At 38.2% G+C, this 15,847-nt stretch overlaps 1 protein-coding gene across 1 annotated transcript in view; it reads left to right on the forward strand.

Annotated features, from left to right (window-relative positions):
• LOC114665710 (calpain-2 catalytic subunit-like) overlaps positions 1–15,847 on the forward strand; it is a 73,688-nt gene that overhangs the window by 36,448 nt on the left and 21,393 nt on the right. Inside the window, exons 3-10 of the mRNA XM_028820333.2 lie at positions 1,911–2,029; positions 3,325–3,458; positions 5,727–5,895; positions 6,140–6,223; positions 7,693–7,778; positions 9,851–9,919; positions 10,862–11,022; positions 14,508–14,677. Of these exons, the coding sequence (XP_028676166.1) occupies positions 1,911–2,029; positions 3,325–3,458; positions 5,727–5,895; positions 6,140–6,223; positions 7,693–7,778; positions 9,851–9,919; positions 10,862–11,022; positions 14,508–14,677 (992 nt within the window). The remainder of the gene's footprint in view (positions 1–1,910; positions 2,030–3,324; positions 3,459–5,726; positions 5,896–6,139; positions 6,224–7,692; positions 7,779–9,850; positions 9,920–10,861; positions 11,023–14,507; positions 14,678–15,847) is intronic.

The raw sequence follows: 15,847 nt of genomic DNA on the forward strand, positions 1-15,847 counted from the left end.
GGCACGGTGGCGCAGTGGGTAGTGCTGCTGCCTCGCAGTTGGGAGACCTGGGGACCTGGGTTTGCTTCCCGGGTCCTCCCTGTGTGGAATTTGCATGTTCTCCCCGTGTCTGCGTGGGTTTCCTCCGGGTGCTCCGGTTTCCTCCCACAGTCCAAAGACATGCAGGTTAGGTGGATTGGTGATTCTAAATTGGCCCTAGTGTTTGCTTGGTGTGTGTGTGTGTCCTGCAGTGGGTTGGCACCCTGCCTGGGATTGGTTCCTGCCTTGTGCCCTGTGTTGGCTGGGATTGGCTCCAGCAGACCCCCGTGACCCTGTGTTTGGATTCAGTGGGTTGGAAAATGTATGGATAGATCTACATTTTTCAGATTTTTCTCTCTTAGCAGCAAAAACAATGCCTCTTTAGCAGCATGGCACACTCACTGGTTAAATCCAGATCAAGTGCTACCATTTAACTATACACTAATTTGTATCCAACCTAAACGTGCAAGCTCCATAGGTATTGACTTCACCCCCTTTGGGTTTTCTTTGACTGATTGCCACTGAGTGAAATTATTTAAACAGTACACAGGAATGATCTATGCATTATCTGTTTTCAGCCCTCCTTAATGCAGCTTGGGTCTGTGGTGTGGTGGAGAGCTGGAGTTAATCCTATACCAGCATCATTAGGTGTGAGACAGGAATCAACCCTGGATGGGGTACTAGTCCATCCCATTGCACAAATGCCAATGTACTATATTTACGCTTTCATTTGTTGCATAAGTTTTGGTCAGTGGGTTTCTACTAGGCTATGGTTTGACAGCGTGTCTATACTTACTTCAAAGAGAATGCAAATGACACCTCATCATACTGGTCTGAATCTTTAAGTAAAATATTTGATCCAGTTCAGGACTTGAATAGTGTACATACTAGTACCTTGTGACCTGGAGAAACTGAACTTGCTGCTTCTCCATCTTCATTAAATACAGTATATGTAAACATTGTATTGAAATGGCTGTTCACTCTAAAAAGGCTCTTTTTAGTACTGTGGGGCCACATGACAGCACAGTGGCTGGCGCTCCTGCCTCACAGCTTCAGAGTTTAGGGTATGAATCCTAGTACAGGCCTTCTTAAATAAGTGTTTATTAGGTTAAGTGGTGACTCAGTGTGTGTTCAATGGACTGACGCTCTATCCAAGCTTGGTTCCTGCATTTATAGCTATCTTATAGAACTGAACTGAAATCAGCAAGGCAGTTTATAAATGGATAAAAAATGTACTGACAAAAAATTGTCACTGTTGGCTTTTCTCTACATTCATAATGGCTAACACGGTACAACACCCTAGTATCACTGTCACACAGACATTCTTCTCAAAAATTTAACAGAGATATGTTTAAACCCCAATTTATTGATATAGCATGTTTAGGAGTATTATGACTGGGCAAACAAGAGTAAAATATAGTGACAAATAGAAACAGTGACCAGTATAGTAAAAAACACATTAAGAAATACAAAACATGACCGCAGCAATGACAGAGCAGCCAGGAGAAGTGTGATAGTAACATAGCATACTGAAACAAGTCTCAAAACATTCCTTAACCTGCTTAATCTAACTGCTAATTATCCTTGAAGGACAAGTCCAGAATGGGACATCACCCCATCTCAGGTCGCAAACTGTGGAAGTATGCAAGTATAATTTTAAACATCAAGCTAAAAAGCAGATTACTAACTGGTGATCTTTGCTGTAAAGATTTTTTTTGGCTTTCAACTAGAAGTAGGAGAAAAAAGACCTCAAAAAATAAAAGGATAAAACTTATTATCTATTAGTAAAATAAAGTCGCTGCATTTACTGTTCATGAATTAAAAAAGACATTACTTTTGCCATCCTAATATTTAATAGCTTATTTAACAACCCTCTCCACTTTATTCTCCAGGTGACTGTTGGCTCTTGGCTGCTATTGCCTCTTTGACACTTGATGAGGATGTCATGGCCCGGGTTGTGCCAAGTGACCAGAGCTTTCAAGATAAATATTCTGGAATCTTTCACTTCCAGGTAAAATTATCCATCATGTCAAGCTCTTCCTATGTATTTTATTGATGATAAACTGCAGGATATGTGCAGCTCTGTTCAGAGCATTGAGTGCTACTGCTGCTGCTTCATTGCTCCAAGAGACTGGGTACAAACCTCAGCTTGGTCATTATCAGTAGGTAGTTTGGATGCTCTCTTGTGATTCTAAATGTAATATAGTTTTCCTTTCACATCCCAGAGATGAGCAGGATAAGATGAATGGTGGTTCTAAATTGGCAAATATGACTGTGTGTTTGTGTGAATAGAATCTGTCCAAGGTTGGCTCCTACCTTGAACTCAATACTGCCAATTGAATTCTGACATCTTCTGATTCTGAATTGAATAAGCAAATTCAGAACATGGATGAATGAACAAACATCTGAGTGTCCAGTGAGCAGAGGACTATTAAATATACTGAACTGAAGTGACATATAGTAAAGACATTGCTCTCGTTTTCCTGAGTCCTTTTGGTATTTACATGGATGTTGCATTTTCTGTCCTAAGGACATGCAAGTTAAGATGAATAGCAACTTTAAACTGACACAGAATGAAGGAGTGTGGATTTATTTATAGAGACAGCACACTCTCCATGGTTGTTTTCTGCCTTAAGTCCAAAGCAGTTGGGACAGTTTCTAGCTGCTACAACTCCCAAAAGAGACAAAGCAAGTTCAAGAAATGTAGGAATGTGATGTGATTAATTTATGTTACACAAATTAATTCTGTTACAAGATTAAATACCAAGTATTTTTGTTCTGTAGTTGTTGAGATATATCCATGTATTCATCATTATTCTCTCCTTCTTTTATCAATTTGGTAGGTGTGGGATTTTACCCCAGAAGCATCAGGTACAAGGCAATAACTGCAATGCCAGCTCACTGCAGGGCAGTCACTCTCATTCATATTAGGACAATGTAGTCACCAGTTAACTTAACATGTTAGATCTTTGAGATCCAAGATAAAATAATGGTGTACAGCAAAGGAAGAACAATACTGCAAACACAAGGACAGTGTCCACAACTGGATTGGAAGCTAGGCTTCTGGAGTTATAACATAGCAACACTAAGTACTGCACCCCTGTGTCACCTATTTACAGTTTAATAATATTTTGAAATCTCAATGATTTTGTGTTATGTGTCATGCAGTGCTCCATAATGCTTCAATATCTTGTATTGATAATTTGAAATAGTACTTTATCTCAATGTTTTTGATGTCCTAAATGTAGTCCTCCTTTCATGACTCTTGATGTTCTGACTCCTTTATTTTCTTCTTTCTTGTTTTAGTTCTGGCAGTTCGGCGAGTGGGTGGATGTCGTAATTGATGACAGGCTACCCACTAAGGATGGAGAACTGCTCTTTGTGCACTCAGCAGAGAAAAACGAGTTCTGGAGTGCCCTTCTAGAGAAGGCATATGCCAAGTATGTCGGCCACAACAAAATTTTTAGAAACTGATAGTAGAAGTCCAACAGTTTGAATGGAAAACAACAGCACAAGTAGACTTTCATCACTATAGACTAATATCAAAGAAATTGTCTCATATGACTCATTAAGGCATCCTCTCCACTTATAAGTGATTTTGATGTTGAGAGAAAATCATAGCATTTCAGCACATATACACATCATCTTGTGTAATAGCACTATGTATTCAGATCAAGCAGAAGCCAGGATTCATAGTCAAGTTATAAAACACCAAGTCAAAAACAGCTGTTTACCTATAGTAACTAAGAATAAATGGCTCTGTTGAGAATTTATCCCTGGAGCCTCTCTAACCACTGTCCCATAAACATTCATTATCACCTTTCAGAGATCACACAAATTACTTTATAAATGTTATCGTAATAAAAAAAGCCTTTATAAATCTTAACAAAATATCATTTAAAACAACATAAAAGCTTTTATTTACTATCTGAACCAGCCTTTTCTATTACAGGGTAACATTAACTAGAGCCCTTTGCTTGGCCAGGTTTGAACAACATGGCCTTGCCCACACTCATAGTGGGTCACTTCAGAATGACTATTTAAATTAAAGTTAACATTACTGGGATGAAGGTGGAAGCCAGAACACAAGGAGGAAATCATTGCTTAGGGAAAAGTTTCAAATTATATATACTGTATACAAACATTAATCCGTGTTTTGTGTTTTCGTGTATCATCCCCTGCCTCAATGACAAGTGTATTAAGCTCACTTGTATCTGTAATTTTGTTTTGTCTCATAATTAACCATTGCAGTGTACCATCCAACAGTGTTCCCTGACTTTTATCTGATGCTACTAGAAAAGACTCTGATTTGCAGTGACCTGTAATGAAATATGCAGGTTCAGAAAGTAAATGAATGTATTGTGCATTACTTTGATATTCCATTCAATTTTATTTTGAGATTTTTAAATGGACCTTGTGGTGGTGTACTTGTTGAAAGGCATAATATAAAATTAAGATTATTTAATCAGGTCAGATACCATGATTGCTATTGTTCCCATATATGGATATATTTGATGTATATAATGAAATGTATAATTAAAGTCTTTGGTACCCAGCAGATAATCTTTTTACATAAAGCCCTCATTTTTTGCAATAAAACATTACAGGACAGAATTTTATTAAGTAGAATGAAATGGAAAAATAATGTGTTAGTGAAAAAATTAGATTCTCTTTCCCCAATTATACTGTAGCCACGGCACAACCATGCTTAAAATCATTATTTCTGTATAGTAAATCTACTGGAGTCATTTATTTTTCCGAAATTCAACATTCTTACAACATTTTGCAATACTAATAATTGTCAGGTTTAATTGGGAGTATATGATTTATTTGAGTTACCCGATCCACAGACTGACTGTCTGACAAACAGACAGACATCACTACAAAAGTGGTCAGATCATGTTCAGGAATGCCTAAAACATATAAACATATAAATCAAAACTTTGATCACATCATAATACTTTCCCTACATACATAATTATGGCATAAGCAGTAAGAATTCAATATAACCCCAAATAACATCCATCCATCCATCCATCTTCCAACCCACTGAATCCGAACACAGGGTCACGGGGGTCTGCTGGAGCCAAGCCCAGCCAACACAGGGCACAAGGCAGGAAACAATCCTGGGCAGGGTGCCAACCCACCGCAGCCCAAATAACAAAACCTGCAAATATTTTCTTATGAATCAACATGTTTGCAGAACTCACTATTGAAAATGAGGAATCAAACCTTATTAAAAAATCAATTTTATTCTTTTCCAGTTTGGCTACAACTAGGGTACAAATGTGTGCAAAAATACAAAATATTTATCTTTGCGGAACAGAATCTATTGGAGCATTGTTGTCAAAAATCGAAACGCTTGTGGCATTTTACAATGATAGTAGCTGGACCAAGTTCCAGTCAGACTGATGGATTCATTTTTGAAAAACATGTCCCCAACATTCATATCCTCCCAGACAGACATACACATACACACACTAGCCAAATATCAGTCTTAAAGGGGTCAAATCATGTTTAGAGATGCTTTAAACATGTTAATCTATTGAAAACACAAAGTCAACATTTTGACTCTTCACAGTATTATTCCTGTATTATTTATATATCCATGGTATATACAGGTAAGGAGTAAATGAGTATGAAAAGCAAAATGGTGGCTTCATAGCTTAATTTTACCCATTCCCATTAATTGACAATCTGTCTTTCAGGGTAAACGGTTGCTATGAGGCTCTGTCTGGTGGTTCAACCACTGAAGGCTTTGAAGATTTTACTGGTGGTATTTCAGAGTTGTACGAGCTGCACAAACCCCCCAAAAACCTCTTTATGATCATCAAGAAAGCCCTAGACCGGGGATCTCTTCTGGGATGCTCTATTGATGTAATTCTTCCACCTCTTTCCTATGTTTTTCGATTCTTTAAAATTATGAGTTTAACTGAAAACATTTGGACTTTAGAGTTTGGAGTGACCAATAAAAACCAAGGCTGCCTTTTGAACTTGCTCATTCAATTGCACAAATGTATACTTTTCCATAATTTTAATTTTGTATATATTTCACTTTTAACAAATTATCACTGCTAAGACACGCTGCAGAGTAGCTGTTAAAATTGTTTTCTCCCTGCAGATCACCAGTGCTTCTGAAACAGAGGCAGTCACCTTTCAGAAGCTGGTGAAGGGCCATGCCTACTCACTGACTGGAGCAACAGAGGTACAGTCCAAATTCACTATACTAATTTTTCTTCTTTGTAAATATGAAAGGGCAGTTTTAGCTCAGATGATCTTCCGGTAGGCAAGCAGACCTCCAGTTAAAATGGAGTTGAGTCAAACAAAACACTGTGGACTAAATGTGATTGTTACACATCCCTGTAAATGTAAGTCAATATGACACGGGCATGGTGTAGCACATTGGCAGAGCAGTACCATAGATCCATGAACATGGATTTAGTTCCCAGCCTTGAGACAGTCTGTCATGTGATTTCTCACTCTTCACCTTGTAGCAGATGTAGCGTTTGTCCACCTCTCGAACCCTCAGGTACCACTCTTGAGACCAGGTGAAAGTACAATAACTATTATTTTTATTATTATACAGTGCACAAAGCACTCCACACACCCCACTCATATACTACAATAATTCTCTCTCTATAAACACAATCCTCCACTCCCAGACACTTCGCCCTCCTACCTCCCAGCTCAGCTCAGTGTTCTGGGCTTTCCTTAGTCCTTTTATAGCTCCTGACCCGGAAGTGGTTCCAAGCACAACCCACAAGTCCATTTCCTTCCGGGTCAGGGCAAACAGTCCTCTTCTTCATCCCGGGAGCACGTCGCTTCCTCCAGTCACGTGACTGTGACGCACTCCCGGGTTATAGGGCATGCAAGAGTCCACTAGCCCCTTCACAGCGACTCCTGGCGGCCCCCAAGGTATCCAGCAGGGCTGTGTATAGAAACTACAAAGTCCATGAGGCCCTGCTGGAACTCGGGGCACCAATATGCTGTCCGGAGGGCTCCTCCTAGCGGCCTGGGGGTGAGGGCCGGACTGGAAAGCCGGCAATCCTCCACAACCTATAGGCATTTTCCAGGGAAACCTGATTCCTCCCATAGTCTGGTGTGATAGGATAACAGTTCATTTTAAATTGATCCAATGTAAGTGTTTCTACCTTTGTAATGTCCTGGTGTCTTATCAAAGACTGGTTGCTGCTTCATACCATGATACTGTTTTGAAAAGGCAGTTTGAAAAAACAGATCATGAGATTAAAGGCCAATCAATACTTTTCACACAAGTTAGGCATCTCTTGTCCCATTCAAGGGTTGGATGCTGCACTGCTGCTGCTGTCTGTGACCTGGAAAAAGCAGGTACAGAAATCAGGTGTCCATCACAGTACTGGGGTTGCTTTGTGGTACAGTGGGTTGTGCTGGCTGGTTACAATGTCTATTCAGTATGTATATTTTCCACATGTCAGCAAGGATCTAGTTAAATGGCAGATCCAAAATGCTCTAGAGCAGGCTCTGTGATGAACTGGCATCTCATACAGACCTGATTTCTGCTTTATGCCCAGTGCTGCTAAGATAAGATGTGGTGCCTATGTAACATAGACTCAAAATATGTCTAGTTTTTAAAATAAAATGAAATATATCTTAATTCATTCCAAAGCTGATTTTAACATTTTTATATTTTTTTAGGTAAATTATCGAGGTCGCACTGAACAGTTGGTCCGAATAAGAAACCCATGGGGACAGGTGGAATGGACTGGAGCATGGAGTGACAAGTAGGCATGGAAAAAGGGAAACTAATGCTGACAGCTGACAAAGGTTTGCCAGGGTACAGATGGTATCATATTGGTGACAAATAGTTTGCCATATATTGAAGCAAATACACACAGTTTTTCCATTTAATTTGAACCTCACTGTGACCAAATGGGGGAACCATGCACGAAAGATGTATTTAGTGCTACTGAAGTAATTTCTCTGAGGGCACCCTAATGAGATGGAGATTTACAAATATACTGTAGGTGTTCCAATGCAAAAGGGCATCATTTGGACCCAGATGTCTATTGCAGGGGCAGGCAACCCAACAGATGCAAAATGTGCCTGACCAACAAAGTGGGTGAGGCCATGACTGACTGATGGGAAGTCTGTGAAATTCTCTGAGATTGGCAGAGAGTAGCAAGGCGATCCTGAGATATGTGAAACTACACTGGGAACTAAACAGAAAGTTCTTATTACTTTCATATGACACATTGACTACTTTCAATTTTCTTGATTTCCTCCCTGACGTTTCAGTGTAACATGATTCAAGAAAACACTGGCATTTAGAAAAGGCACTGCAACATGAGCTTCCACAAGGAGTTACTGCATCTAAGAATAAATATGGAAGAAAAGCTTATAATAATATAAAAAAATACAATGGTTTAATAATTATATTTACAAGTTAGAATTAAAGTAACATCAAGAAACACAAATAAAACTCCCACTGGACTTGTCCGACACACATTTTATCAGTCTCTGCTAGGTGGATGTGTTCTACCACTTTGTCCACCATTAAACACACTACCACCAATACAACTTTTTCTTTCACTTCTGGCTTCCAGGTGAACCTTCCGTTCGGTTGAGATCCCAACTCCAGACTCAAAACTATGCAGCAGATACCCGTACTAAATCCTAGGTATATCAAGGCAGAGTGCCCACTATTGGACCTTGATAACATAGACCTAAGTCCAGTCTCCCTCTCTTAACTAGGAAGAAGCTGGTGGTAGTTTATGGACAGCCTGCCTCCTTTTACATAAAGCAGAGACACATCAGCCAGTTGAGGGGCTGACCAGCTGCCACCTACTTTACTGAAGAAATACTGTGAGCTTACGGTCAGTCCACAAGAAATTCTCTCTCTCTTGCTTTTAAATTAGGTAATCCAAGACAATTCATGTTCAGGACATTATCAGTCAATCTCATTACTGCAAAAAGTGTCACCCATAATGTTCAAAATATAGAGGCACTGTATAGTGCAAATAAACTTATGGCATCAAATCAAATCACTCATACATACAATACAAAAATGAAGCAAAAATGCAGTTTTGGGCCTTAAAAGTACCTACTACCAAAATACAGAACAGTGTACTGATGAAAGAGAGCAATCATTTGATTGTGGAAGAAGTATGAAAGTAAAACAATTTCAGCTCACTTTCAGAGGGGTAATGTTATAGGGAATTATCTACAAAATAAAGGTGCTTTACCATTTATTAAAATGTTACAGCTAAGGGATATTCATGAATATCCTGGTAGAGAGCTGTAGGATGAAAAAGCTTCAAACCTTAATGAATGTTTACCTGGAGATCTTATTTGTTTTGCAGATCTATACAAGCTAAACAAAAGGGTGAAAATGTTAACAGCATAAGAAATTCTGAGTGATTTTTTTGTATCTGACAGGAAGCAAATATAGATTGGCAATCTAAGGTAAAATGTGATGACAGCATTTGATCTGTGTCATGACACAACTAGGTTAACACTGACTTTGTGGTTCCTTTCAGTCTACACTGGCATGTTATAGGAGTTCTGAAGCTCCAAGAATATATCTCTTTCTAATTAACTTCATTGGACCCATGCTGGGCCATCCTCATGCCATCCTTTCTCCTGGCAAACCTTTGCAGTTATCAGGCATGTTTACTTTTTCAACCCATAATTTTATAGTAGTTGGATATGACATATCAACTAACAAATATTCTGCCATTAAAATATTGTAGCTCAGTTGTAGTGTCATTTTCATTTTCTGCAAATTTTTTTATAGTTTTCCTCTGCAAGGAACTGGTAGCTCTCCTTGTTCACTCTCTGTCCTTTTCTACCACAGCTCATCTGAATGGAACGCTGTAGAGCCATCCCAACGGCAAAACATTAAAGCTGATGATGGAGAGTTTTGGTGGGTTTGACTTCATCCTTAAAATGAACTGTCTGCTGTGCTGTGTGGATGGATATTTTGTAGTAGCATGCCTGCAGTTCTGTAAGAAATTACCTGATACACACTCACAATGGGGTCATAAAAAGTGCATAATAATTCTCACACTGTAAGTAAATGGATTAGCAGCCCAACCACGTCTGGTTCCTGGCTTGTTTCAGATGCTGTGGAATTAACTTTATGCCCCAGTGGCCAACTATTTTAGAAGATGGGAAACGTTTTCTTCCAAGACCCTAAAGCACGGGGAAATGTGGCACCCTCTTATTATATCAAAAATTGTAAAAGTTGTGAACAGTGAAGTGGCAGATTTAGGTGTACCCCCTGATTTCCTAATCCTTGCAATATTACCAATTCATTGAGTGCTTGAGAACAAGAGCATTTAAGCCCTTTTTGTTCAACTTTTGGATTAGGTTATTAAAGCTTAATGCCTCGAGTCATCAACTCTTTATACTGTAGAGAACTTGTAGCATCAAAGTTAAGGACCAGGTGCTCATGATATACTACAATCGTTGGCACAAGTGAGGTTTGGCAGTGTAGTATGTTTGGTAGGGTTAAAGGGCATCCATTTGGTCACGGCCACCCAAACTCTGGCAATGATTATTCCAAAAGAGCATGGACTCAAAATTTTATTTTATCCATGAGAGGAGTTAAGCGGTTACTTTTCTGTTTGTATGATTTCTATTACACTGAAGCTGAAGTTTAAGGATCTCTCAGTTACTGTTATTTAATCAGATATATGTGCTCATATATTCAAATATACTTAACATTTTGCAACTTTTTTGCATTTGTAAGACTGTGCAGGTACTAAGAAGAGTGCTATATAATGATAAAGTGAACTGAACTGAAATAAAGGTATGAAAATCGCTTCATTACAATGAATAAACATCTTTTTTTCTTTGTGGTCAGGATGTCCTTTACTGATTTCATGAGGCATTATTCACGCGTGGAGATTTGCAATTTAACTCCAGACACACTAACCAGTGATGAAATCAAGAATTGGAGTGTGTGCCATTATGATGGCAGCTGGAGGAGAGGTTCAACAGCTGGCGGCTGCAGGAACAACCCATGTGAGATTCTTTTGAGACTTGTTTTGTTACGTTTGTAACTGTTACAGGTTTATACTGTATGTAATGTGTTTTGCTATTATGGTGATACATACAATCACATTTCAAAGTTCTGTCATTATGGATGATACTGAATTCACTACATATAACATAGGAAAGGTATTGTGAGTTAATAAAAAATTTCTCTTTGAATGTTCAATGGATGTACATATTTTTGGCATCCATGGGATTTTTACCATTTTTGGAATGATGTCTGTTTTACTGTGCAATAAGATACAATTTTGTGGATGAGGTGCACAAGATCTTTGGAAAAAAAATGTTTCACTCGGCCCCAATTAAATTTGGCAGTTGTTATCATTGCTAAATGCTATTAGCCTATATTTTGAGCAAAATCACTGCAGTAGTTTTTTTTCTGCAGACTTAATGATTTTATTTTTATGAACATGTTTGTGCCCCAAGTGCAACAACAACACACAATTCTTCCATTTCATTCCCCATAAAAGGTATTGCCTTGAAATATTTTGCTGCCAAATTCTGAGCTTTATATAGAAAACGTTATGTGCAGCACACTTTATCTTTTTGATAAATCCACTATTTAATCACTATTTCACTATTTAATCAGTGAAAATAACACCTATTTTAAGTATCTTCAGAAATACTTTTTCTTTCATTTAAGTCACCAACAGGCAGTGAGTGTCTTCTGAAAGGTGCGTGAACCACTCACAACATTCCTTTCCTCTAAAAAAATATTGAAAGAGAAACCTGCAAATTGCTGATTAACTGTGATCTAGTAGACAGTGTGGCATAGTGGTTAAGGCTTTGGACTTCAAACCCTTCAAAGTTCTGGTACTGGCACTGTTTGACCATAAGAAAGTCACTGCACCTGCCTTTGCTCCAACTGGAAAAACAAAAGAAATCTCAAATGTTTTAAGTCACCATGGATAAAGGTGTTGGCCAGATAATAATAATCTAATACCAAATGCACACTGTGCCTTTTGAAATATATCATTTAAGGATAGAACAGCTGTCGCAGTATAGTACATCAGAAGCATTCTGCAAACATACTGAATCTAAGTGTATTCATCCTTTCTTCATAAAGCAGAACAAAAGCTACATTGATGCAAGAAAATTTGTGAACCCTTCAGAATTTTCTCTATTTCTGCACTAATATGACCTAAAATGTAATCGGATTTTTACACCCAAAACAAAATAAGGGGAACCCAATTAATCAAATAACACAAAACATTATACTTATTATTTTATTAAGCGAAATGATCCAGTGTTGCATATTTGTGTGTTTAAAAGGATCTGAATCTTTGCTTTCAGCAACTGGTGCGACCCCCTTGTGTACAAATAAATGTTTCTGGTACACACTGATCAGCCCTGCACATCAACTTGGAGGAATTTTAGCTCATTCCTCCTTGTAGAACTGCTTGAAATCAGGGATATTGGTGGGCTTTTTAACATGAGCGGTTTGATTTATGTCCTTTCACAACGTTTCTGTAAGGTTAAGTTCAGGACTTTGTCCATTCCAAAATATAAAATTTCTTCTACTTAACTTGTGTGTTATGGGTCATTGTTTGACTGAGTTGCCCACCTTTCTCTTGAGTTGAAGTTAACAATTCATAGTTCCGTCAATGACAGCAAGCTGTCCTGGTCCAGAGGAAGCAAAATAGGCCCAATTCATGATACTGCCACCATCATGTTTCCCAGATGGTTCTTATGCTGGAATGCAGTGTTTTCTTTTTTGTCAAACGGGACACTTCTCATTCAAGCCAAAACATTCTATTTTAGACTCATTTGCCCACAGAACATACTTCCAATAGCCTTCTTGTTTTTCCACATGGTCTTCAGCAAACTTTAAATGGGCAGCAATGTTCTTCTTGGAGAGTAGTGGCTTACTTCTTGCAACCCTGTAATGCACACTATTGACATTCGGTGTTCTTCTGATGGTAGACTGAAGAACAATGACATTAGCCAAGGCAAGAGAGGACTTTAGATCCATACAGGTTATACTGTTTTTTTGTGACCTCCTGGAGTGATCTTTGTTTGTCATCCAGTCCTGGTGAGGGTAACAATGGTGTTGAATTTCCTCCAGTTGTACACATCTGCCTGACAGGGGACTGGTGGAGTCCAAACTCTTAAGAAATGGTTTTGTAATCTTTTCTAGCCTGGTGAGCATCAACAGTTTTTTTTCCTAAGGTCCTCAGAATTTCCTTTGATCGAGGCATAACACACTTCCACAAACCTCAGACTTTGATAGCTTAAGATCCAGACGTACGCCCTTTATATAAGTCAAGGCCTACCAAACTCAAACCTTATTGTCATCCCATTCATTGACACACCCAACTCTAATTTCCCCTTCAAATGAACTGATAATTCTAAAGGTTCACATACTTTTTCACACACACATATATGGCACTGGATCATTTTATTAATAAATAAATGAACACGTATAATGTTTTTGTGATATTTATTGAGTTGAGTTCTCTTTAACTAGTTTTAGGACTTTGTAAAACTCTGATCATGTTTTGGGTAATATTTATGTAGAAACAGAGAAAAGTCTAAAGGAGTTCATAAACTTCTTCATCATCTTTTCCCACTTCTATGTGGGGTCAATATTTTAAAGGTTTCGGCATGATTTTTATGGCGAGATGGCTTTCTAGCACTACTGTATATAAAGCTAAACGTAAAATACACTTAGGATAAAGGCATGCCTATTGTTTGTTGAAGAATGATGAAGAGGACCACAGTGCTCTTTACTCCCTCCACTTCACCTACAGCATGCAAGCTAAGCCTAGCCGAAGGTCAGCAGAGATCTAAAACTAAGCAATACAGGCTGAGGTGGACAGACAGTGTGGCACAACTTGGTTTTATAACTCATAATAAATATAGGACACTTTTTGTAACTATTTTCTTTCACTTACCATCTTTGGTAAAACACTCTCACCAGTTCTATCAAGAAAATCAAATCTCAGTTTTATTGATTACAGTGTATTTACACTTTTTTAACCATAATCTACTTAACATTTTCTGTTTATCCATATTTTGTTGTGAATAATTGTGTTGCTAAGGTTTAGTTTTATAAAACCTGAGCACATTGCTGACAGAAAAGTCAGTTCCATTCCTTTCCCATAATAAAGGAACAGTTAAGGGTGTAACTTACATGTGCGCCTGCCTCACTAAAACCAGCCAAAAGAAAACCCTTGGAAGACATGCCATGGGCAGTTTGGTCTGATTAGAGACACATAATCTTGAAAAACTAGCAGAGCAACCTTTACTCCAAAAACTATGTTAAATAAATACTGCTCACTGTAGTAAAACATTACATCTTTTTGTGGGCCTGGACGGAATTAGAAAAAATATGAGGAAAATTTTAAATCAAAAGCAAAAGTGTAAAAATTATTTTCTCAAATTAAGTAATGTCTTCTAATCATCTTCCCAAAGCAGATTTTTGTTTAGAAGCACTTTTGATTGTGTCCTGTCAGATACATTCTGGATGAACCCCCAGTATGTGATTAAGCTAGAAGAGGAGGATGATGAACACCATGGCCATGAGACAGGATGCAGCTTCATTGTGGGCCTCATTCAGAAGAACCGCAGAAGAATGAGGAAGATGGGGGAGGACATGCACACGATTGGCTTTGCCATCTATGAGGTAGGAATATAAATATCTGTACGACTTTGAGGCTGCTTATTTAATGTTTGTGGCACAACAGGTTTTGCATTTGTGATACATCTTTACACTACTTAGTTTCATCTGGGGCATTCATCTACCCATTTTGTAAACTTTTTCTAACGCAAGATTGCTGGGAGGCAAAGCTTTTCAATAGACACAGAACAGAATGCAGTCCTTCATATAATGCAAGTTTATTACTGACATACTCACATGCAGTTGTTTAATTTAATTCAGCCAATCAACTGCACAAACTATCTGTGGACTGTTGTACGCACAATGAAGTTCTGTGAGAACATCCATGTAAACCATGGTCAAAGTTCCAGGCAGTAGAAACTACAGTGTTAAAAGTTCCAATGCCAAAATTTCAGCTACCCTCAGACTCCTTAACTTGACACACAGATAGTAGAATTTTCTATTTTTGCAATGATACATTGAACTCTGCATATTTCTTTTTATAAATCCATCATTACAGGAACAAAGCAAAATCTACCTCATCAACACAAGCTACAAGTCTGCTAAATATTTAATTTGAGGTTATATGGTAAGCAGTGGAAATAATTCTTTTAAACCTAAAGACTCTAAAGATGGGCAGCATTTTTGAATTGGCAGGTGACATTGCCCCCTTACAATGTCTTGACCCTGATATACTGTATTTCCCTGCTGGGGTGTCTTCCATGAGAAGTTACCCTTGTGTTACACTAAACTGGTGCACACTGATTTAATGTCATCTCAATGATTACTACCACATATGCAATACTTGTAGAATAAGCTTTGCCTCTCTGCACCCCTTTACTGTAAAATAAGGTTTAGAAAATGTAACACTTGGCTGGTTCATATACAAATATCTGCAGACTGCCTAAATTATGAGACAGATTTAGTGTTTAAGGCTTTTCTTCCACCTGTAGACTGATGGCTCTAATGTAAATCTCACAGGAAGGCTGGAAAATTTGCTAAATTAAATTTAAAAAACAAGCATCTGGGGTAATAACAGCAGGTGAATGTTTTAGGGAAAACAATCAACTTTAAAAACGCTGAACGTGTCCTTTTTGATTAGAAAACACACCTTGACCTTCACTTAAAATCAATAGAAACAGAAGAAAACTGCCACCTAGGTAACATATTTAGAAACAGTACAGGGCATGCTGATGA

The sequence above is a fragment of the Erpetoichthys calabaricus genome, chromosome 15 (assembly GCF_900747795.2).
Source record: "Erpetoichthys calabaricus chromosome 15, fErpCal1.3, whole genome shotgun sequence".
In the NCBI taxonomy this organism is placed as follows: domain Eukaryota; kingdom Metazoa; phylum Chordata; class Cladistia; order Polypteriformes; family Polypteridae; genus Erpetoichthys; species Erpetoichthys calabaricus.